Source organism: Artibeus jamaicensis, unplaced genomic scaffold (genome assembly GCF_021234435.1).
Source record: "Artibeus jamaicensis isolate MK-2021 breed Jamaican fruit bat unplaced genomic scaffold, CSHL_Jam_final contig_387, whole genome shotgun sequence".
Lineage (NCBI taxonomy): Eukaryota > Metazoa > Chordata > Mammalia > Chiroptera > Phyllostomidae > Artibeus > Artibeus jamaicensis.
Window position 1 is genome coordinate 11,921,239 of NW_026521812.1, and position 25,174 is coordinate 11,946,412.

At 33.8% G+C, this 25,174-nt stretch overlaps 1 protein-coding gene across 1 annotated transcript in view; it reads left to right on the top strand.

Annotated features, from left to right (window-relative positions):
• LOC119045002 (triadin-like) overlaps positions 1-25,174 on the top strand; it is a 158,638-nt gene that overhangs the window by 43,325 nt on the left and 90,139 nt on the right. The window contains exons 4-7 of the mRNA XM_053664795.1: positions 6,857-6,910; positions 8,864-8,893; positions 21,671-21,700; positions 22,415-22,435. Of these exons, the coding sequence (XP_053520770.1) occupies positions 6,857-6,910; positions 8,864-8,893; positions 21,671-21,700; positions 22,415-22,435 (135 nt within the window). The remainder of the gene's footprint in view (positions 1-6,856; positions 6,911-8,863; positions 8,894-21,670; positions 21,701-22,414; positions 22,436-25,174) is intronic.

The following is a 25,174-nucleotide window of genomic DNA, read 5'->3' on the forward strand; positions in this document are numbered from 1 at the left end:
TTAGAACGATAGGGCTGGTGTTTTTTTAAGGGCTGGATTTAGATCATGATGCCGTCCCATAATTAATGAGAAAACCATTCCTAATCCTGTGTGTAAATTAGAGTTAAGGTGCCTACCAACAGCACCTCAATTTTTAAGATTGCAAATATTTAACTGGAAAATATTGCTGAATAGTTAGATTCTGTGTTCTTATTTAAAAAGCTCACTTTCTCAAATACTTTTTGACTCTTTAAAAATCTTCTTTAAATTTCACTTAAGGAGCCCAAATCAATCCAAACTAAGAAAATAAATCACCCCTACAGGGAGGTCAGTAATTTTTTTCAAATTATAACATATTTCATAAAAACTGTCATTTTTCTACCTGAGTCCTGATTGCTCTAAAGAATTACATACTTCTATGAGAAACAGTCTAGTTTGGTGGTCAGAATGCTTGCTTTAAAAAGATTATCAAATAAAAGGGAATGGTTATTTTGTGCTAATGAAGGACTAACAACACAAGCCATAATGATAAATGAATAAGTAATCAAGACATTTGCCATCAAAACATAAGATAGGTAAAATTTCAAGAACTCTTATCTGTGCTCATAGTCACTGATTTGAGGAAGTGGCTATAGAAGGTAGAAAGGGATCAGCTTGGGCTCCCTCTTTGTTCAAGCAAATATGTACCTTTAAGGACTCATCTGGCATCCCCGGAAAGGGACCCCTATGTTCCCATGGCATTGCATTTCATGGTTTTATCAGCTGTATGGCTAGGGTCTTTTGCTTAACTTAAATGAAACCAGTCTTTACCTCTACAGGTCAGATAGTTTTGTAGAGTGAAGGTTCAAATGATTTGTGTTTCATTAATAACTCTCATTTTATTAAATAAAATTTCCTTTTTTAATCAATTAAATAAATTAATACTTTGCCTTTCGGCTCTAAATTCTAAATTTGTTAAATGCTTAAGAAACCTGTCATTCTTACACATTCTATCCAGACAGCTAGATGATCTGAAAGTAAAATGCACATTATTGAAATTGTGAGTATTCTCCCTGATGTCTCCCAGGTTTTTTATTATGCTTAATTCTCTCTGAATAATAGTTTAAAAGCTGATTCCATGTATAGACACTGTAGGATACAACTCAGATTTAATTAAAGCATCAATATTATTTTTTTCGAATTAAGAAATTCTTAGAATGGTTTCAATGGAAATGATAGTCTATGTTATTAAAAATTAAGATAAAATCAAGGGACTATTTCAACAAACATGAAATAATCATTTTTTCTTCTGAATTAAACACTATGATGTTAAGATATTAATTAAGTTAAAGACTACTTAAATTCTGAAACAAATACATTGTTTAAGGGATGAAGATTTTGTGGAGGAAAAAAGTCTAGCTAAATTATGCTACATATAGTAAATGATGCTGCCAGTTTATTTAGATTTTTAACCTCTAGCAATAACAGATTATTTTGATAAATTATTCATATTTCTGCATTGTGCACCTTAGGCAATTTGCATATCTGGCAGCAAATAGGCCCTCCTTTCAAGCTTCAGTCCCCTTGGTCAGACAGGATGGCCCAAGGCTGCTTCATGATTAATTTCATCTCAATGGGGTAATTACCATACTGAAAGGAAGCAATGCCCCTGAGGTGTGCTTTCCTGGAGATACAAGTATAAAAGGCTTAGCTTCAGAGCTTTTAAGCATATAGTAATTCTTAGCTTAAATGTTAACCTTTCTCTATTCTTGGAGTATCTATATCTGAAAATAATATTGGACTTTGTAAGACTAGAAAACAATAATTTAGGTCCTACTTTAGGAGCTCATTCAATTGCAAGGTTGTGTACATTTTGAGGGATCAAGAAGGTTTTACATTGCTGGCTCAGTTTAGTTGCTGAACCAATAAATATTAACTTCTGTCATAGTTTGTGAAGTCATTCAACTTTTCTGTGTTCAATTTTCTGACCTAAGAACAGACTAAATGCCTTGGACTATTGCTGATTTAGCGAGAGATAGCTTATAAAAATGTTTGTTTTCTTATTGGAAAATGAAGGAAAGTAGATTGATTCATAATCTCACTTCTAAAACAATGTATGGTTCATATTACATCCTTAAATAGAATTCCTGTATTTCCTAATCCACACAAATTAGTTAGAAACCTATTTGAAATAGTGAAATTCTTCAAAATCCCCAAATTCAATTAGGGTTACAGGGTATTCTAATGAAAATCAGGTTCTAAAATTAAAAATCAAAACTCTGCATAATAAATACATAATCATTGATGAAAGAGAAAAGAAGGGCTTGAAATGAAACAAATTCCTGCCCTGCCTTGTGTGGCTCAGTTAGTTGGAACATCCTCCCATAAACCAGAAGGTCATAAACCTTCCAGTCAGGGCGCAAGCTAAGGAAGGAAGGAAGAAAGGGAGGAAGGAAGGAAGGGAGGAAGGAAGGAAGGAAGGGAGGGAGGGAGGGAGGGAGGGAGGAAGGAAGAAAGGAAGGAAGGAAGGAAGGGAGGAAGGAAGGAAGGGAGGAAGGGAGGGAGGGAGGGAGGAAGGAAGAGGAGAGAGAGAGATTTCTAAATTTAATGTCTCATTTCAACCTGTTTAATTGGATTTTTTAATCACTTTTATAATTAGATGTTGTATGCAATAAATTCCCTATATGTTTATTACAGAGAATTTCCCAGCATTTTGCTAGAGCAGTGTTATGAAGTTGAATAAATAATAGTCAATGATCTTAGGGAGTTTATAGATTAATGGAAGTTATAATAGCATAAGTAAATAATTAAAATATGAGTACACATTGAAATAGAAATCTTTACTGCTGAGTACAGTGGGCTGGATATTGTGAAATAACTAGTTTTCATCAGAGCCCATCACCTTGTTTACCACCTGCTGGTATTCATTCATATATCTCTATCAATTTTTCTCTCTAAGGGGCACTTTCCTTCATTTAGGGGCACATCTTTCTTATTTATTTTGCTTTTATTTGCAGAAGGGAAAAGACTTACATAATTCAGGAATTGCTCATTGTTACTTTTGAAAGAGAAAATAATCTTTCTCAGTTGATAAAAAAATGAAAATGCAATGATTTACTTTGGGACAACAGGCAGAGGGGTTGCTTAGAAAATATTTAAAATGTAAGTATGATTCTCTACAACACCATTATTTTTCATCTGTTTTTCATTAGCCAAAGTTCAATACTGTACTTACAGTGTGGCAGTCCATTTGCTATTGAAGTTATGAAAATCTACATTTGAAAATTCAATCAGCTTAGATTTCACATGAAAAGCATAAACAGAGTCCTGTGGATGAAAAGTTCATGATATTAAATGAATACTTAAAGCTCTATGCAAAAATCAATTCCTGAATGAAATATTTGCAGATTCAATTTCATAAATGAGACTGTTCCATGCCTATGAATTCAAAAGAGACTAACCCATTTGGTTTATCTGACTCATGACAACTTGTTTATATAAATACAATATATTTCAGGAGCCTAAGAATACTAACTTTTCCAATAATTTTCTACTAAAATATTCCCAAGTAAATTATGCTGACGTTTTAATCTAAGTCCATTCTGTTTCTAATTCGGCAGTCCAAAGTATTATTTATCAATTTCAAAATTATTATAATTTTTGTTGAATTAATCACCCTGTGTTTTTATTGAAATCACTATTTTATTGAAAGATATAACTAAAATTATCAAATAAAAATTTGGAAAAAGGTACTATTATTTGATGTAATGAACTTTTTGTTTGGGATATGGGTGGTGTAGGTAGTGAGTAATACAGAGAAAATGAGACAAGCCATTACCTGATACTTGTTGAATAAGTGCTGGGAGCATGGAGCTCATTATACTTTCTTCTTTAATTTTATATATGTTTGAGACTTTTTTCTAATGAAAATTTAGTTTGCAATTGGCAGTAATCAAAAGGATGCAGAAAAATACTTATAATAAAATTTATTTCATGGATTATTTTTTATTATTTTTTTAATTCACTTTTCAATGACAGTTTACAATGGATACTACTTTGTATTAGTTTTGGGTGTATGGCATAGTGATCAGACAATCATATACATATTTTACAGAGAGTTTTGTCCCATATTTCAAGGAGCCACCTGGCACCATACACAGTTATTACAATACTGTACTTGACATCCCCCAGGACTCTTTTGTGACTATCAATTTGAAGTTCTTAATCCCTTCACTGTTTCACCCTAACTGTATGGATCTGATATGTTTTCACTCGTACACAATTTTGGCTGTGACCTTTTTAATGTTTTACATTTCTGGTCTCAGGGTTGACTCCCTCCTTAAAGTCATGCAGTTTCGAAAACTGCAATGCCAACACAAACAGATGTTATGTCTGATCACCTCGTATGTATGCTCAATAGATTTGGAGTCAATATTTTTGTTGTGTGGAATGAAAGCTGACAGACTTGTTGAATAGCATTTGGTTTTAAACTGTTGATTTCTACAGAAATACCATTCAAGTAATAGTTTGTTAATATATTGACTTAAAAGCTGAAATCAGAGAAAGAATAGGAAAGTCTGAAGGACAAACAACATTTTACTCCTATGATCTTGAAACGTAGCTTCTTTAAAATCATCCCTTTGCATGTGGTCATTGTCTGTAGAACTAACCCTTTAAAGTAACACCTTTTACCTGGAACAATATCTTTAATGTATAGTGTGCATCAGTGGACTGATTTATTTTTACAGGGCTGGGAGCTAACGCATAGTAGGAGAGTCCACAGGGTATGGGCCCTTGAAACATGCGCACTCAGGGTGCACACAGTCACACAGACAGGATAAGGGTAGGGAAGATGTGACTCTGCAGAAAGATGACCAATCTGTCATCTGTCAGGATACTAGCGTAAGAAATCCTGAACAGTCAAGGGCATGATCTGCACCCTGATCACTGGGGGTGAAAGCAGCTGACAGAGAAACCAAATGATTGATGGCAGAAGTAAAACCTTAAGGAAAGCTCTCCATAATTCACAATTATGTGTGTTGGATGGTCCAACAGAACTTCAGGTGTAAAAGGTTCAGTTAGGATAATTAATCTGAAATGACACAAAAGAAAATAGAAGATAAGAGGAAAAGCAAGTGTAAAAATCTTATGACACTTCACTGATTCCAACTGTAAAATTTTTTAAAAAATAACTTATTACTCTATATTTCTCTGATATGTTGAGATCTTAAGGAGTAAAACATCTGAGTAATTTAGGGCACTTTTGGCAATATTTTGGCTCTATCTTTTTATCTGCTTTTTATTCACCGATTATTTATTAAGTACTCACTAAACACTAGCCTGTGCTTTTAGAGTTAGAGCAACACTTAGAAATATGTTAGTTAAGAATTCAATATTTATAGGTGAATCTTGACTCAGATTATCAAGACCATCTATTAGGTGTAACAAAGGCAGCACCAGAATGACCATTGGCATGGAGTTTTCTTCCAGAGAGGAATAAAGATGAATAATACAGACATCATGAATAGAATGGGTTCTGGGCTTAATTTTGGAAAAAGATATTTTGTTTGGCAAATAAGTAGAGTAATAATGAAAATGATATGTATGTATCAAACAACACTTTTTATATAAAAAGACAATTTAAATTTGCATTTACATAATAATAGAAATGACATTAATGAATAATTTTCTCACCAACAAATAGTGAAGAATGAATTCCAAACTGAATCTCTTCTGTTTGGCCAAAAAAACATGGGTTCTGTGCTTATGATTCCTTGACAAGTTATTCTGATGAAATGTTGTTATTTTTAACTTTAATTAAAATTGTCATACAAAAGTTGGCAAACATAGGTTTACAGTTGTCAGATGCAAAACACGGTTTGTTATTGTATTATTACTTCTTGATTATTGTGTTATTTTTCTGTATGAATAACTGTAAACCTGCTTTTGCCCACTCAGTATCAAACTAACTGAAATCGACATTTTATGATAATTAAATAAGATTGAATATATATATGTGTTTCAACTTCCACATCTATACCTAGCTACTATATACATATAGCGGATCCTAAATAAATATGTGATGAGTGAATGAGTCAAGGTCCATATCTACGACAAATGACCGAATCTTCCTTCCCTTATTGTTAAGCAATGATTCAATTGTTGAAAACTTAATAAAGACAATCAGGGACCACTACTCAATGAAATGAAATAAGCCACTGCTTTTTGAAATATTTATTTCTCCTTTTATCTTTCATACTAATTAAATAACGTTTAAGTGTTTATTAACTGTTTTTGTATTCTGTTTCTTTAAAAAGAAAATTCTGAACAAAGGGGAAAAAACAAGAAAATGAAGACGAGGGCAGAAAGGTTTAAAATGTGTGAAACTAGCTTCTTCTCTCACAATGCATTTAGTTGTGGCTACGCTGCCCCCGGCGCCCCTGCCACACAGTGGAGGGAAAGGTATCAAGTTGAAGACAAAGCTGGAAACTGGTTGTACTGGGCTTTCTTCTCATGTTAGTCACTCAGGAACCTTCAAAGAGCCACTTTATATCTAAATGTTCTAGTCTTTAAAAAGGCTGGTCATACGGAAATAATTTACAAAGAATTTTAAGATTTTCAAATTTAGGTGCTAACCAAATGCAGTGTTCCATCGTCATTAACAGTGAAGCAAAAACAGTCGAGGAAATTTTATGTTCTGCTTTTCTTTGTTTTTTTAATTTTTGTGTTAGTAAGCCTAATTCTCAGCTCTCTCCCTAATAATTGTGTTCAGTTCTTAACAATGCTGAGTGTTTTCTGTATTTGATTTTGGTTTGTAATTTTTCCTTTTAAACAAATTTTGTTGCATATTTTTCTGACAGTAGTTTATATTAATTTATGTATCTTTTCCCTTTATAAGAGCCAGGGAAAGCCCCCGAAACCAAACAAGGAACTATGAAAGCTTCAGCACAAGGTAAGCAGTGAAGCACTTTAAACATTCTTTTTTTTCCCCACTTATATAGCACTTTATTGACAGAAACAAAAGCTGTTTATTGCAGAATAGCACCATCTGCTGGACTATTAGAGAAAACGCGGTATTGTTGCATGAAGGTACACATTTCAAGTATTTCAGTAATTGGAGAAAGCTTGATGTTAGTAATGGGAGAAGCATGACTAAGACAAATGCCAAATTTGCAGAGGAACCACGGAAGGACCCTAGGATTAATATCTTGACTCCTAGTTTCAGGCATTGAGCTTTTATTTATACCTTCAAAAATAAACCATAGATTGACTGATGGATGGATAGACAAATGATATATAGAAATATACAAATAATATATGAAATTTTCAGTTATACTTTCTAATATTGTGTCATACTAGAAAAATCTGTCAGAATGTTTTTAAACTTCTATTACTTCATCTATATACCAAGACTGAAAAATCAGTTTCCAGATTGGGAAAAACTAGGGTGAAAAATCACCCTAGTTTTTATGAGACATCTGAGAAAATCTATTTTATAATTTACTAATATCTTTGGGGTACAAGAGTGGTGTTTTTTAAGAGACCTTCAGGAAAATATTGAGTCTTCAAGCCACCAGTTTAGGAAAAGTGCATCTTTAAAATAATTTTCCTATAAAGTTATTTTTAACTATTACCTGCAATCACATTTCTTGGGAAAGCTATTCTAACTCCAGTGTCCTGGAACTGAAGAGAATGGGATGCAATGACTTTATGTGACCTTTATTCTCAGCCATGGGTAGTAATGTGATGGAAGTGTAAGAAAAGGGTACAAATGTTCTGCTTTTGTCATCTATGGAAACTTTACAGAACACGTTTAGGGGAAAAAATAAAACATTTATTGGAGAAAAGATTTATTTTTTCTCTTATACCACACTATGCAATAGTGAACAGTTAAGGAGATATATTTAGGTGATGGCACATTTGTTTCTGGGCAGAAAGCTCTTGTAGCAGACTTCTTAGCACATGACAGGATTGCATCCTGGACCCAACCACATGCAGAATCATGCTGGTAAATACTGGCAAAATGAGTTGGTTAATTGCCATTGACTCAGCAATGTTGTTTATAAGCAATATATGCTAGAATGGTTAAGAGCTATGATGTAAGCTTTAATTTTCTTTTGATCATCAGGTTGTTCAAGAAAACTGATACTTTTTTTAGAAGAGTTCTGATAGAAAATATAACCAATATTATAGAAGGTAGAAAGAGAGGGCTAGTATTATAATCACTTTTGTGTTTTATACTCATGAAAATTCAGCTCAGAGATAATTCCTTAAGCAAATGACTACCAGTTCAAGGAATCATTCCAGCTAAGGTTTGCATGTTCTTGTAAAGATACACAACCACCTGTTTTGACTGAGGATCAGGTCACCGTGGAAATGGAACGATGACTTCAGCCAGGAATAAAGTATGACTTCAGCCTCATAATAGAGGAGCTCAGGGGGAGAGAATGAAGAGATAATCTGGAAACTGCTTTCAAATTTGAGTTTGGGCCATAGACTCTTCACTTTTATATTCCAACTACATTGGAGAAGACAGCTCAGAACTCATTCTTCCAGAATAAAGGATGTATTGTTGAATGAATAGTAACCTAAAATTTCAAAAGCTTGTTAGAAGTATCCTTTTAAGGTAATTAGATAAAAGTGTTGATAAAGCAGTTTACAGATAAGAGTTAGGGCTAAACACATCCTTATTAAATATTTTTATTCATTTCTTTATGTTTATATCTCAATTGAAAATTCTTTTTATGGAATAACATTTTAGGTCATTCTTTTATTTCAGATTTGGATAGATAAATTTGTACATAGATATCCATTGAGTTTATATGTAATACATTCTTTTATTCCCAAAAGAATTCTGAGAAGTGGTCATTTAATGTTTTAACACAACTTCTTATCCTTATTTCAGCAGCAGCTAAAAAAGATGAAAAGAAGGAAGGTATGTTTTATGCAAAATTCCACTATACCTTTTGTGTGAACAGTTTAACAATATTCAGTTAGTTTTGACTGTCTTCTTGTCTGTGTTTCCTTTGGATGACTGGATCTATTTATTATATGCATATCTTTTGCAAAAATGTAATTTTTCTACCTCACCTCACATAAAAGAGTGAATTATTTTTAAAACTAATTTTAATCTAGTCTTTCCCAAGTTACAGAAGGTATAACATAACCTCTCAAAATTTTATCAAAGTTCAGAAACATGCAAAATACACACCCATTTTCCTGTATCAACTACTTATAACTCTGAAAGCAACTGATGTTATCTTGTTAAATTACACACAAGTCATAGTCTATCCGCTGCACAGCAGATGTGACTGTGAGGGGTGTGGAACAAACACCTCTCGTAGGTGTCCTGACGTAACAAAAAATTTCCTGCTGTCAAAAAAAGATGGAATTAGATAAGCAAGGAAGACTTTACTAAAAACTATTGCAATAGGGGTCAAGTCTATTGCAATAGGAGGAATGGAGTTTTACTCAACTGAAAAAAATGAGAGTTTTTAACCTCTGGACTGAGCTAGTATAAAGGTACCAGAGGATGTCAGCAGGTTGGAGGTGGGTAGCCAAACGTGATTAGGCCACCTGTGTCTGCTAGCTGTTGCTAACTCGAGTTCAGTCTCTCACATGCCTACAGCGACTAGAAAAGAGGGGCATTGTCCCCTTTGATGATTACATTTCAAAGGGTTGTCTCATAGGTCTTAAGAAAGATATTTCTGGTTGTAGAAGATTTGTATTTCAAAGGGACGGAGAAAGAATTTATAATGAAAGTTTCTAAAGTACACGTTCTAACAAAAATGAGATTAGGGCCTATCATCAAGAAGAAACCTGTTTAGGTTTAGTCAAGCTGTTGGGAATGTTAAGGCCATCTCAGCCACTGTGATTCTGTTTTAAGGACATGTTTCTAACACACCCTGAGAGCCCTTGGACGAGCTCTCCAGCTACCACTACTGTTTATTAGTCTAGGCTTGTTTTCTCAGTCAAATAGCAGTCAGTTCTGACTTTGAAACTGACAGTTACATTCTGATTAGTTTTTATAAAACCTGAGAAAAATAAGAAAGCAAGTGTTGTATTTTATATTTAGTGTCCTTAGGATTACACATAATTATAATAACTTGGGAGCCACGTTCTGCTTCTGGAAAATATGGATCTAACAGTCAATAAACATGAGAGGAAAAATCATTTTAGTTGGTTATTATTTATTTAGAAAGAATGAAACCATGGTATCATAGTAAAGTTAACTAAGACACATTAATATGTTTATTATCAAGTGACTGAAATGAGTATTAATTCCCCCATCAACACAGAGCAAATATTTTAGTGTATTTTAGAAATTGTATAATTTATATAAGGAATGTTGTGCTGAGTACACAGAGACATTATAAAAAAAGTAGTAAGTTTCTGTAACAGTTTTGGACAATCAATTCTCAAAAATGTTTATCTTTTCTCTACCACTTCTTCTTAGGAAGAAAAATTTACCATTTAATTAAGATAGAGCAGCAATTTTGACATTTAGTTTTTATTCATTTACACTCAAACAAGCATTAAAATACTTTTTGGTTCATAAAACCATAGTCAAAGTACAATTGTATAGCTTTATCTATCTACCTATCTATCTATCTATTTCATGTACACATATATGTATATATATTTCTCATTGCTATGCTCAACAAGAGATTTTCTGTTATTATATGCTTCATTTTTTGAGAACTTTCCCATGTTCAACATGCAATATTTGGTAGAGCTTGGGAAGATTTGCTTATGAAGAGTTATGTGATCCAGCAATCCCCACCAGCTACAAAATATATAAAACAGATGCCCCTGACTATTGTTAATAATATCAGTAACATTACTATTATTGTTATTATTAAATTATTAGTTTCAAAATGTTTCATATATTATCTCTTATTTGGAAGATTTTTATAATTGCTAAAATAATTATATTTAATAAATAGCTAAGCTATCTACAATATTTTTTATTGTTCTCGAAATATAGTAAAAGAATTGTCTTAACGTTCAGCTACTTTAGGCAATCATTTGATTTACGTCCCACGAGTTCCTATTTCTCTTTCTCTCTCTCCTCTGACGCAGGGCAGAGCAGAACACAGACATGAGTGTCTCGGTTTCTTACTTTCTATCAGTAACAATCACAGATACGCCCATATTTTCCATAGGGACACAGAGCACATGTTTCTTCAAATGAAGCAAGTTTACAACAAATCACCAGATTCCATTTGGATTTTCAACATTTATTTTACACAAAGTTTATTTCTACTCACATTCAAACTTTTTGGTTATAGTTCAAAGATATTAATTACAACTTTCCTGGAGAAAGAGAAAATGAGGAGGGTTTTAACAATTTAAGTAGAATGTTCTTGGAAAGTTTTAGGGGTGAATTTTAAAATGCAGACACAGAAGTGCATGTAACAACTGCCTTGTTCTCAAAGACGATCTGTGCATCGGGCCATGAAAGACGTCTTGCATTAGTGGACTCTGAACACTTGATTTTCATGTGAAGATTTTATCTCAAGCCTGACTCATCAAGTCTTTTTCAGAAAAAGTAAACTCCCTTAACAAGGAAGGCCCTTGGCTCCATGAACTTGCCTACCACTGTGACTGTTCTTGGGAGTTTGGGCTTCAGAGCAACCATCTCTTAGCCTGAGTGGAATGACATTATTAAATATGGAATGAGGTCCTGCTTTGACAAGCCCTTTTCTGCTAAAGTTTCCCCTACACACCACTCTTTCTCCCCATTCAGACACTCTCCTTATGTTTGATTAGCAAACATTCCCTCTTATTTACCATTAGATTCTCAATATCTAAGTCCCAACAAAATTGTATTTTTCTCTATAACATATGCTTGTACCCTATTCTTCTTATGTAATGACCCCACTCTCTCTATAGGCACCAAGACTCAAATTCTGGTAAAAGCTGTAATCTCTGTTTTACCTTTGCCCCTGACGATTAGTCCTGTTATAGAACTGATCCATTTTATACTGTGTAGAAAGGATCTATTTGGGGAGCCCAGATACTGTTACCAAAACAAGCCCCCTCCCCGGCGTCTTTGTTTCACTGTGAGTTCTTTGCTCACCACCCTTAGGAATTGGTGCTCTCAATGTCACAGTTTGTTGGAAAGGAAAAGATTTATTCAAAAGTTATACGGGTTTAAAGTACTTGCAGAATGTCACTGTTAAATTTAAAAGTCCCATTAAAACATCCACCAACACACACAATCTTGCCTCCCCTTGATAAACCAAGCTAGTCAGGGGTACTGCATCTCAGGACAAGAAATAGAAGTCTAAAGCTCAGCTAGACTCCAAGTTAACTGGGCAGTTCTCTCACAGTCCCCAGCACCATCAGCTGTGTCACCACGATCTCCAGTTCTTAATCCAAAGTCATGTAGCGCCCCCTCGTGGCCCGCCAGACAGTGCTTCCCTCAAGGTCTTGCATTATTCCCCATTGCCTCCTGACCCACATGGTGGTCCACCTTTTAGTTTCAGCCCCAGGTTGGAACCTCCTCTGTAATCCCATTTCCAACTCTTCCCACAACTGGCTACACCTGCCAGCACTCCAAAATTTCCACCTTTCTTGGTTGCTACAGTTAGTCCAGGCAGGCATGGCCCTGTGGCACAGAGAAAACCATTCCCAAGCTTTTTCAAAGGTGCTGTAGCTGAGGAGCTGCCTCCCAGTGACATCATGAGTCAAGGTCATGCTCATCTCCCTAGCTAGCCTGCTGTTGATATGCAAATTTACTCTCAAAGGCCCTGTTCCGTGTCTCCCATCCCCCACCCAGTCTTGTTGTGGTGGGGGTGGGGGCGCTCTAGGGCCTGTTAGCCTACACCCCGTTACAGTTCTCCATAATTTTAAGTTGCCCAAACTCTTTCTTTGTTTAATCCTTCCTAAAATAGTTAGAAACACATATCTTCATTCAAAGACTCCAGTCCTCTAGCTGAGACCTCACATTGGTATTATAACTTCTCGTTTAAACCAAGGAAATAATCTCTGAAATCAGAGGTCTCAATTATATGGTCAAGAACTTTTGGAGGTCATGGAGACTCCTTCAGTGGTTCTGCAACATTAAAATTGTTTTTATAAAATTATGAAGTCATCATTTGCCTTTTTCACTCTTGTGCTCCCATGAGTATACACTGGAGTTTTGCAGAGGCTTTATAATGTGTGACATTGCAACAGATTCGATTTATAAGCAGATATGTAAATCCAACTGTCTTCTCAATAATCCACACATTAATGTGATTTATAAAGTGTCAAAGTAACTCATCTCACCATTTTTTTGTATTTGAAAGTGCATTTGTCCTACAAGTATATTATTTTTGTTAACATGCAACAGGTTTATTATTTTAAATAAATACCTAAGTTTTCAATTTTTCTCAGCTTTAAGTTTTAAAATTATAAACACAAATTGGTAAAACCTACATAAATAAATGTGTTTGGGGTCCTTTAGAATTGTTAAGAATTTAAAGGAGTCCTGAAATAAAAATGTTTGAGAATCTCTGACCTAAATAATTATCCTGCCTATGATATTTCCTCTTCCAAAATACTGAACTGGTTTCATAAAATTTTCATGCCATTTTCTATTTAAAATATTTAGTGACTCCACACTGACCACAGAATATAGTTTAAAGGCCTTAACCTGCAACTCCCTACAGTCTGTTTCTTGACCTCTTATCATGGACACCCCTTGGCAAAGTCAAATCAAAGCCTAAATAGTGCCACATGTAGAGATGCAATGAGCCCTTTTGAGATTGAGGCAATCATAGTCAGACAAAGGAGCGTAGCCAAAGGTGCCAGTTTTTCATGGCCCTTGTCTTGCACACCACATACCTAAAGAGAAGAGGCTAGATAATGCACACAAATTAGGAGCACTTCATTGCTGAGAAGCCAATCTAACTGCAGCCAAATGGTTTTATGATCTGCAGCTCTATTACAACAGGTTCTAGAAAGGAGAACCCTGGAGGTGATGAGAGGAAATAGTCTCATGACTGCCTCCCAGACAGATGGGTTAGCATGTGGGAGATGACCTCATAGCTGCTCTTCACAGGCTCCTCCCATCCTCTTAAGTTCCAGAAGGATCATAAAGCACCCTGTCAGGACTAAAATTAGCTGTGATTCAAACCTTTGCCTGCTTGGCCCATACGGATATGTGTAAGACCACCACATCACCATGGTAGAGCTTTTACCCTAAACTCCCACCAAATTTCTCTCTTTATGTATCATATACTTCATCTATTGTAAGCCATTCTCAATTGTACATATGCAATGTGCTATCTTGCCTTGGTTTCTGCTGTTATCATAACCACATTTACCCTTTCATTTTTCTTTGTAAATATTCAAGGTTTTCAGGGCTCTGAAAACTTCTCCTTTCTCTAAAAAATCTTTCTGACCCTCCCAATTAAATATACTTTTTTCTTTCATTTATAATCATGCATCAGATGTATTATCTACGATTCCCTACCATTGCTTATTTTTGACACCTTGTATATCATATTACTTGTTCGTTTTTCTTCACTCTTGTTGACTTTAAAGCTTTTGACTAAAGGAACCATGTTTAATTCACTTTTATCTCCTACAGGGATTAATTAACATGTTTCCTCAGTTCACACATCACACTCAACAAATATTTATTCTGTGAATGAATCAGTAATATAGGATTCCTAAGATAAATATATAGCCACAATAATTATGAGTAGGCACTTAATTTTTTCACATCTCAGCAAGGAAAATTCTTTATTTATTATTAGGAGTTATAAGCCAGTGAGCTTTTTAGGGCTAGGAAATCATAATCAATTGTTGGCAATTTAATCTTAGATGAATTGGATTACTACCTACTATTTGGTTTGCACTAGCAGTTCTCTATGGATCTTATTCAGTTAACCTCAGCTTCTTGATGAATTTCCATACAGGTTATTTTCTGAAAGATACAGCTCAATTGAGAGCTAGCCAATTGGATTGATTGTTTTTCTATAACTGGAATAAGAGCAAGTAGAGTAAAATGTATGTGAGAATTAGTCCCAAATTCTAAGGCTTCAGAATGGAGATTTGAAGAGAAATCATGCTAAAAAACAAAGAAAATTATCTGGGGTTGTAATTGAGTAATATGTCAATTGGATAGGTTTTACAAACTAGATGGGGTACTACATTATCAATATTTTTAGACTACCAGAGAGTTAATGTTTCCCTTCAATGTCAATTGCTATTTTATTTCCCTCTGGCATCACTTACGAACAAAATAGACCATACCTGGTACATTACTAAAGATGAATGAGTGATGAATTAAACAGATTGCAAACACATTACTGCTTTTAAATAACAGCTGCTGCAGGCCTTGATATTCTTAATGCAAGACTTATTCAGATATGGGGCAGATGGTCTTTAGGGAAGTGTAGTCACCAGATAAGTCTTTATGATATGTTTAATCTGTTTCAACAGAGTGCTGAGAGGGCGTAATGAAGTTTAATAGCATTAGTATTAATGGTTGGTACTTAATAGCTCTTCAGGGTCAGAATGTGATCTTTCTATTGCAAGCATTACATTTTTTAGTTGTTTTAGCATTTAATTTGTTAAAATCTACTGTTCTGTTGGCTCCTAACCAAAAGACATGATTTTGGATGCCATTTTAAGTAAATTTTACTATGGTTTTTAGCAAATGTAGTGAACTTTTTAAAGGCCTAGTTTGTTACGTCATGGCTTGTTATTCTTTACATTTCAATTCTATGAAATATTTTTTATTTCGATAAGTGTTTTACTTTACTGACAGGCTTCATATTATTTTTCTTTCATTTTAGTACAATTAATACCTAGTCCAATATTATCAATTTTTTAGTGGGAAGAAGGAAAATTGATTTAAAATAACATTTTACAGACATACATATTATACTTAGCTCTTCCACACTTACTCCATGACAGTATCTAGTTAGAAATTGGGGCAGGGGATTTGGAAATAATCTTGTAATATGCCACATTTACCATCTGTTTCAACATTCTTCTGAAGCTTTATTTCAATTGTCTTCCTGAACAACTCTGTGCTTACCATGATCTGCTTCAGTGTTCCATACTGGCTGCATTCTTCACTCAAAAATTTTCTCATCAAGTATCACATGACCTTGCAGGCAGGCAGAAATCCTACTCCACTGTACTGGTTCCAAACGTATTGAAAAGACATGATTACCATTGAACAAGCCACTTCATTCTTTCGGCCTCTGTGATGTAATAATCCATGTCTTCAATTTCTGAATATTGACTTTGTATCCTGCTACTTTACCAACTTTGCTTATTAGGTCAAGTAGTGTTTTGGTGGAGATTATAGGGTTGTCTACATATATTGTCTGCTGATAATGACAGTTTCACTTCCTTCTTCCCAATTTGGATGCCTTTTATTTTGTTTTCTTGTCTGATTTCTGTTTTCTTGTCTTGTTCCTGATCTTAAGGGAAAAGCTTTTTCTGCCCATTATGTATGATGTTGGCAGTAGGTTTCTTGTTTATTATATTGAGGAATGCTCCCTGTAATCCTACTTTGCAGAGTTTTTATCATAAATTGGTGTTGGATTTTATCAAGTACTTTTTCTGCAACTATTGATATGATCATGTGGTTTTTGTCTTTCCTTTTGTTTATGTGATGTATTATGTTTATTGATTTGTGAATATTATACCATCCTTGCATCTCATGGATGAATCCCAGTCAATTGTGTTGTATGATATTTTTAATGTATTGCTGTATCCAGTTTGCTAATATTTTGTTGAGGATTTTAGCACTTAGTTCATCTGAGATAGTGCCCTGTAATATTCTTCCTTTGTTGTGTCTTTACCTGGATATGCAATTAAGATAATTAAGATAATACTGGCCTCTAAAAAAGAGTTTGGTAATCTTCCCTGTTCTTGAATTATTTAGAATATTTTGAGAACAGGAGTTAGTTCTTATCCTTTTTTGAAAATTTTTTACTGTAGTTCAAGTACAATTGTCTTCATTTCCCCCCACCATTCTCCCACCCCAGCCATCCCCACTTCCCACCCTCGATTGTACTCCTTTTTGAATTTGGTTCTTCTTTAAATGTTTGGTAAAAATTGCCAGTGAAGCCATACAGTCCAGGGCCTTTGTATGCTGAGAGTATTTTGATTACTGATTTGATTTCACTAGTTGTTATCTGTCTATTCAGACTTTCTGCTTCCTCATAAATCAGTTTTGAAAGATTGTATGTTTTTAGAAATTTATTCATTTTGGCCATGTTGTCCAGAAAATAATGACATTTTATACACCAACAATTTACTGTCAGAAAGAGAAACTATGAAAAAATTGTATTTACTATAAAGTACCTAGAAATAAATATAACCAAGGAGGTAATAGGCTTGAACTTGGAAAATTATAAAACACTGAAGAAAGAAACTGAGGAAGACACAAATAAATGGAAGTTTATACTGTGTTCATGGATTAGAATAATTAACATCATTAAATTGCCCATACTACCCAAAACAATCTATAGATTCAACGCAATCCTTATTAAAATACCAGTGGCATATTTCACTGATCTAGAAGAAACTCTCCAAAAATATATATGGAACCAAAAAAGACTCTGAATAAACTCAGTAATCTTGGGAAAGAAGAATAAATTAAGAGGGATTACAATATTTTATTTAAAAAATGATAGTACAATGCCATCATAATCAGAACAGCCTGGTACTGGTATAAGAATAATGTCTATTATTATACCATGTCTTATATTCTGATCAATGGAACAGAATAGAGATCCCAGAAATAAAGTCATGCCTCTGTGGTCAATTAATATTTGACAGAGGGGAACAAGCATAAAAATAGGGTAAAAATAGCCTCTTCAATAAATGGTTGAGAGAACTGGACAGGTACATGCAAAAAAATGAAACTAGACTACAAACTTACCCCATACACCAGAATACACTCAAAATAGATAAAGGACTTAAATATAAGTCATGATACAATAAAATCCTAGTGGAAAACATCAGTAGTGAAGTTTCAGATATCCCATGTAGCAGTATTTTTGCCTATATATTTCCTCGGGCAAAGGAAATAAAAGAAAAAATAAATAAATGGGACTACATCAAATTAAAAAGCTTCTGCATGGCTAGAGAAACCATCCTCAAAATGAAAATGGAACCAACCATGTGGGAGAACATATTTGCCAGTAATACATTGGACAATGACAACCTCCAAAATATATGAAGAATTCATATGACCCAACACCAGGAAAACAAACAATGCGATTAAAAATGGGCAAGGAGTCTGAATAGACATTTCTCCAAAGAAGACATAGAGATGGCCAATAAACATATAAAATGATGCTCAACATCACTAGCCATCAGAGACATGCAAATTGAAACCACATTGAGGTATCTCCTCATACCTGTCAGAATGGCCATCATTAATAAAGCAACAAACAAGTGCTGATGAAAATGTGGAAAAAAGGGAACTTTAGTGTATTGTTGGTGGGAATGCAGACTTCTGTGGCCACTGTGGGAAATAGTATGGAATTTCCTCAAAAAATTAAAAATGGAGCTGCCTTTAGATACAGTGGTTCCACTGCTGAGAATATACCCTAAGAATCCAGAAATACCAATTTAAAAAAAATTATGTATTCCTATGTTCATAGCACTGCTCTTTATAATAGCCAAGTGCTGGAAACAGCCTAAGTGCCCATCAGTAAATGAGAGGATGAAAAAATTGTACATCTACACAATGAGATATTATGCAGCAGAAAGAAAGACGGACCTTCTAACTTTTAGGACAACATGGATGGAACTAGAGTACTTAGCTAAGTGAAATAAGTCAGTCAGTGAAAGACAAATACCATATGAACTCACTTATAAAAGGAATCTAATGAACAAAATATACTAACAAGCAAATAGAATCAGAGACATGGATACATAGAACAAACTGACAGTGGACAGAGGGGATGGGGAATGGATAATGATGGAAAGAAGGAAGAGGGACTAGTCAAGGAACATGTATAAAAGACCCATGAACATGGACAACGGTGTGGGGATTGACTGGGGGGTTGAGCTGAGGGAGGAAGCTAGGTGGAGAAAGGCAAAGGGGGGAAATTGGGACAACTGTAATAAAATAAAAATAAAAAATAAATTTAAGAAAGAAAAATAAATTCATTTAAATGAACCTCCCCCCAAAAGCTGGTGAAAAAGAATAATTGTTGAAAAAAGAGACTTGATTTGTATGATGAACACGCAATCAAAAATATATAGATGATGTATTATAGAATTGTATAACTGAAATCTGTATGTTTATTATCCAATGTCACCCCTAAAAATTAATAATATAAATGAACAAAAACTGAAAAAAAGAATCTATATATTCAAACAGAAACAGGTACTGTATACTATTAATATATTGTTAAGTATATGAATAAGGTGATATTTGTTGTGTTCTTATACAAAATTGCTTAACATAATATTTTCTATATTTTTAATTACTCACAAAGGAAATGAATAAGAAAAATGTTAGCTGAGCATATATGTTATACATATCAAATTTAGCCTAATCCATTATAATTCCCGATGAGAAGCTCAATCGCAAGAAAAAGATTGATTTCTTTGTCGGGGAGATGGTGGATACTAATAAAGTCTAGATTTCTTTTTGTTTTTACTATGCCATGCTGGACACAGCACTGCTTTAAAAAGCTTTGTTAAATAAATAAATGTTTTGCCCCCAGAATTTATCATTTTGAAAAATAAGGCTTGCTTGTTGTTTCTTTATATGTGAAACATACCCTTATTACAGAAAAAATATAAATTCAGAAGGAGATTGAAAAAACATTGTTTTAATGACAGTGTTTTTTTTATAGTACCCTTACTGTTTAGGATCAGGGGTGCCCAACCCTTTGGCATCTCTGGGCCACACTGGAAGAAGAAGAAGAGTTGCCCTGGGCCACACATAAATTCATTGCAACACATAATCACAGAAACATCTTATGATATTTTAAGTAAATTTACGATTTTGTGTTGGTCTGCATTCATAGTCATCTTGGGCTTTATGCAGCCCCCAAGTCGCAGCTTGGATACCTCTGGTTTAGATGGTGCTATTAATATTCTGACTATTTAGAGGTATAAAACAATATCATGAGGAAAGCATATTCTTATATATATTTAAATAGTAATTGCAGTTTCCAGTGGAAATCTAGAAGTGGAATTACTACATCAGGCATATTTTTATGACTCTCTAGATACTTTCCCAAGTTGTTTTTCTGAAAAGTGTTTCCAGCTTATAATTAATTCTATGGAAGTAGGTTGTTCTTTTTATTACACTGTTACTGTCATTTTTTTGTAATTTTTTTCACATAACCACTCAGTTGACCATCTAACTGTCTTCTGTGAACAAACTGCTATTCGTTGTCATCTTCAAACATTTTGGGTCCATTACTTCATTGTGGAAGGAGAATCATGGTACCAACCCATCACTGTAAGACACACAAATCCATTAACTTGCAAATGGATGATGGGTGTTAACTGTTCTAGGTTCCAAAAACCAATCAACCAGAAAAGAATTTACCCACCTTTTGTAAGTAGCAATTTGTAGTTCATTATTCTAATTATAATTTCACTAATTTAGAGAATATCAAAATTCAGTTACAGAAGTAAAATAAAAAAGACATAATATAAGACATAGAATATTCTAAGCAAAAAATCAAAGTTAAGATGCCTCCATCCTAAAACAAAGAAGGTCAAATACCTCTTTATTTTAAAGTGACAGGAACAGATAGTTTCATGGCCTATATACTGGAAATAACAAGTTTCTCAGATCTAAACTGAATACCCAAAAGACCAAAGATAAAACAGGCATCTGCTGACCACTGAATACATGTTACTAAAAAGCAGTTATTAAGAAATGTGTTCATTAGTAACCTGTGAGCCAACAACCACTGGCTTCTTTACCAATGCAATAGGAAGAATTGAATGTTTACATTGCAAATGTATTGCTTATTAAAAGGACAGCTAGATCAGGAGTGAACCATAGAAATGAAGATCACATGGAGGGTTAGCAACAGGGGAGTGGGAGAAGGAGAAGAGGGGAGAAGGTACAGAAAATAAGTAGCATAGACCATAGGTAGAAAATAGATGGGGGGGAGGGCAAGAATGGTAGGGGAAATGTAGAATCTAAAGAACTTGAGACATGTGTTCATGAACTAAATGGGGGGAATGGTGGGGGAGGGGTGTGCAGGGTGGAGGGGGATGAAAAGGGGAAATAGAACAAATGTAATGGCATAATCAATACAATTAAAATATATTAAAAAAGGAAAATGTATTGCTTATTCAAAGTGAGTGCAACATTTTCACCTGGGCTGCTAGAGATTGAAAAAAATGAAGGAATTTAAAACTCCTGGACTCCAACATATCTGTAGGAAAACAGACCGCCTATTTGCTTAGTTTGACTTTCTGTGTAAAGATTATTAGCTTCAGTGGGTACAATGTAATATCTACAAATTGTACATTGATAGTCTTTCATATTTTTCTATATTTTATACTTTTAAAAGTTTCCCAACTTCCTGCCCCATTCTAATATTTATCCTCTTAAAAATTTTCTCTTTAATCCAGAAATTTAAAAAATGTATCATGTAATCAATCCATTTTATTAAAAATGTGTTCAGAGTGAAGGGACATTTTGTTGTGAAGTAATCAGTTGTTGATTGACCTTACCTGCTTTATCAATTATTCTTTGTGTTTTCAGATTCCAAGAAAACAAAAGCACCTGCAGAAGGTATTGGAAATATTTACTGATTCTGTCTTATAAATTACTTCTTAAAGGATTAACAGATATAAAAGCTATATATATATGGGATATAGAATAGAGAGAAAATATTGAGATTGAGAGAAAGAGGAACAAATGAGAAAAAGTAAGTCTTTTCTGACAATATTGCTATGAGGAGTACTGAGCAGCGATAAAAAATAATGTATATGTTTATATTTCACAATAATTGTTCAAAGAAATATTTGCTTGCAAAAAAGTTGAACAATGCTTAGTACCAAGCATTTATTTCACTAGAGGGTATAGATTCAATTAATCTTGGATACACCAGCATCAATTAGAAAACTAAATTGTTTCTTTAACTCTTGAGTCATTACTTGTATGGCCAGTATACCTATTTCTTCTGTGTTTATTCATAGGTGCTTATGTTTTCACATGTGCTTTTGTGTTCACATGTATTTATGAAGATTTCAAGGCACAAATTATTTAAAGTGGCTAGATAGTATAATCTTAAATTATTTCATTCTCAGATAGTATTTTACAATCAAAGTAAGGGAACATCTATGATAGGAAATCAGCAATACCTCAAAGCAAACTCACTGTGTAATTGAAAGGGAGAGGTGTGGGTAGTGGTTGTAAAAATTACAATCAATTCAGTGTGTTGGGGAGGACCCTTTATCTTTAAAGGTTTTAAGAGTAATGGTTTTGTGTTTATATTTCTTTCAGCAGAACAACCCAAGGGAAAAAGTAAGGAAATGCATGCAAATATGTATTTTTTCTCTTTCCTAGTACTATTGGCCTGGCATGCATAGACTTGGTGTTTTGAATCTCTGTCTTCTATAGTTTATGCATGTAAACTATTTGCTGTTTTTTATCAGGAATAAGGAATGCACAGCATGGGGGTCAGGGTGGGTTAGAGTGAACTGAAAGGCATGGCAATCATTCTTGGAGTCATTTTTCAAACTCATGCAGTCACCCAATAATATTATCCACAGCCTTGTGAACTAAAATACATCTGCATTCCATTAACTGAAACTGTACTACATTGGTGTAAATTTAATCCCTATTACCTGGTTAGTTGTGTCCATAGAAAAGACTGAATAGAAATAGTTTTTCAGGCTAGTGTTACAGCTTCTTTTCTATTTTTTGATTCTTGCAATCCAAAATGTTTTGTTGTGGTCCCAGGATATGTTACATTTTGTCCATAGCATGACTTTTCCTCCTCCAAGTGCTACTAGGAGCTCTGTTGAACTCCATTGCTTGGGATCCATATTTTAAGCGGTATCCATTGTTGCTCTAATACACAGGATTAGAGCTTTTTGCTAAAAATTCAGTAAAGCCTTGAGGTCATGTCCTTTGCAAATATATACTCTCTTCTAAGGAAAATAGGATATATTGAACAAGCAGAAATTTTAAAAAAACTACCTTAACCATATTCAATTAACCTTAGAAATCATCACATTCCTTAGGTATGTAGAGCTTCTAAAGATTCCAGTAATATTAAAAACATATTTTAAGTACACACCAATATAAAAGAATTTATGCATAATTTGCTCTTCCAAAGGTCAGGACACTGAGAAAGTCTATGTTATAAAAATGCTCTAAAATATCCTGTGGAGAGAATCATGAAATTACACTACAACTCAGCCAGGGGGAGCAACATCTCTATTAAGAAGGACGTGTTCCTTCAGTCCCAGACTTAATGGTGTGCACAGCTGCTGATGAATTCCAGCATGAACTCTGGCGCATGAATGCAGAAACCACTCTGTAAACCATTGCATCAACAGGCAAATGAATGCCAACTGGAGATTTGAAAAAATGATATTAAATTATATCTGTATAATTATATATATAATTTCAACCCATATATATGGAGATTTAAAAATAGGGTATTGAATTATATATATAATTTTATATTTGTATAACATATATTTAAATATATAATATATTATGCATGCATATATATATAATCTCCTTAAAGCTCTCACTTTATTGCAGTGTATATGTATTGAATTATATATATATACTTGTATGTATATTTATACATAAAATATAAATATATAGTTAAGTATATATTTATTATATATATATATATATAAGGTCTCCTTAAGAACCTCACTTTACTACAGTCTATATGTTTTTAAAAGTTCCTGTAGACATGCTGTGATAACTTAGCAATTTAGGGTATATTGATGTAGTTAATATAGATAAGCCTTCTTAGATGTTTATTTATATCTCAACTGCCTTCCTCCTTGGAAAGTTGTGTGGATTTTGACTTGGGCAGTAATAAGGAGAAGAAAAAGATTTGTCCTCTAAACAACTATTAATTCTTTTCAAAGTAATATATTTGTTCTGGTTTATCATCAAGACATTTTTATTATTGTTATTGTTATTTTTGCATCTCTGAATTTGTTTGATTTAGTTTTTTGTCTTTAGGATTGCTTCATTCAATTACAAATCCTCAACCCTATATTCTTATTTGAATCCTACTCTTCTAATTAACACAGCTTAAGAAGTGGTACTTTTTTGGGGGGCTAAAATAAATCATGTCGTGGTAGGGGAAACGGTGAAGAGTACATGAGACCTTCCTTTACAGATTTTTGTAAATTCTTGCAATTCATAATTTTTTCAGAAAAACAAAAATTTTCAAAAACTCAAAAAGTCATTCATGGACATGATTTTGAAGGTCCTGTAGAATTAATTGTTAAATTAATCTATGTTTATCAAAGGTAATTTAATAATTATTTTTTAAATTAATCCATTCAATAAATGGTCTCAATAACCCCTTCCTGCCTATTGTTCCAGATTAGTACAGCACTTCCCTTGTTTGATATGACTGAAGGGCCCGTATTTTACCTTTGACATCTCACATTTAGATGGTGTTTGGTTTTGATGCAGCCCAAAACTGCCTGAAGTATATTTTTTATTGTCATCACTTTACAGAGTTATTATAACTGTTTTCTATTTGGTGTTTTACGCCAGCCATAAATTAAGCTATACATTTAATTACTTCATATTTTCCAGACAACTTTTGTCAGATTTTGCGAAGTTGCCTAAACTTCCTCCTCTAACGTGTAACCCTGGGCCAAGCCATTTGTTTTCCCACCTGGTGCTCTCATGGGGGATGAATACATTCGCACTTGAGAGATTATGTGCTTCATTTGATGACACTTTATGTTTTTAAAATGTAGTTCTTACAGTTCTTTCTGCATAAACATCTTCTAGTCTCCAAAATGTACTCATCAAACAGAACTTGAAGAAATCTTTCCATTCTTCTTCTATAAAAAAATGAATCATACTGTGAGTTAAAATATTTCTTGAAAACTCTCTTTCAAATTAATTCTACGGGCTTATCAAACTAAATAAAAATAGAAATGTACAGCACTTTCTGTGAAATTAGTACTTATGCTTTATATAGAATTAGTTATTATAATGTAAATGCCAGTTTGTTCTTGAGGCCAGAATAATGTTTTGTCTTGTACAATG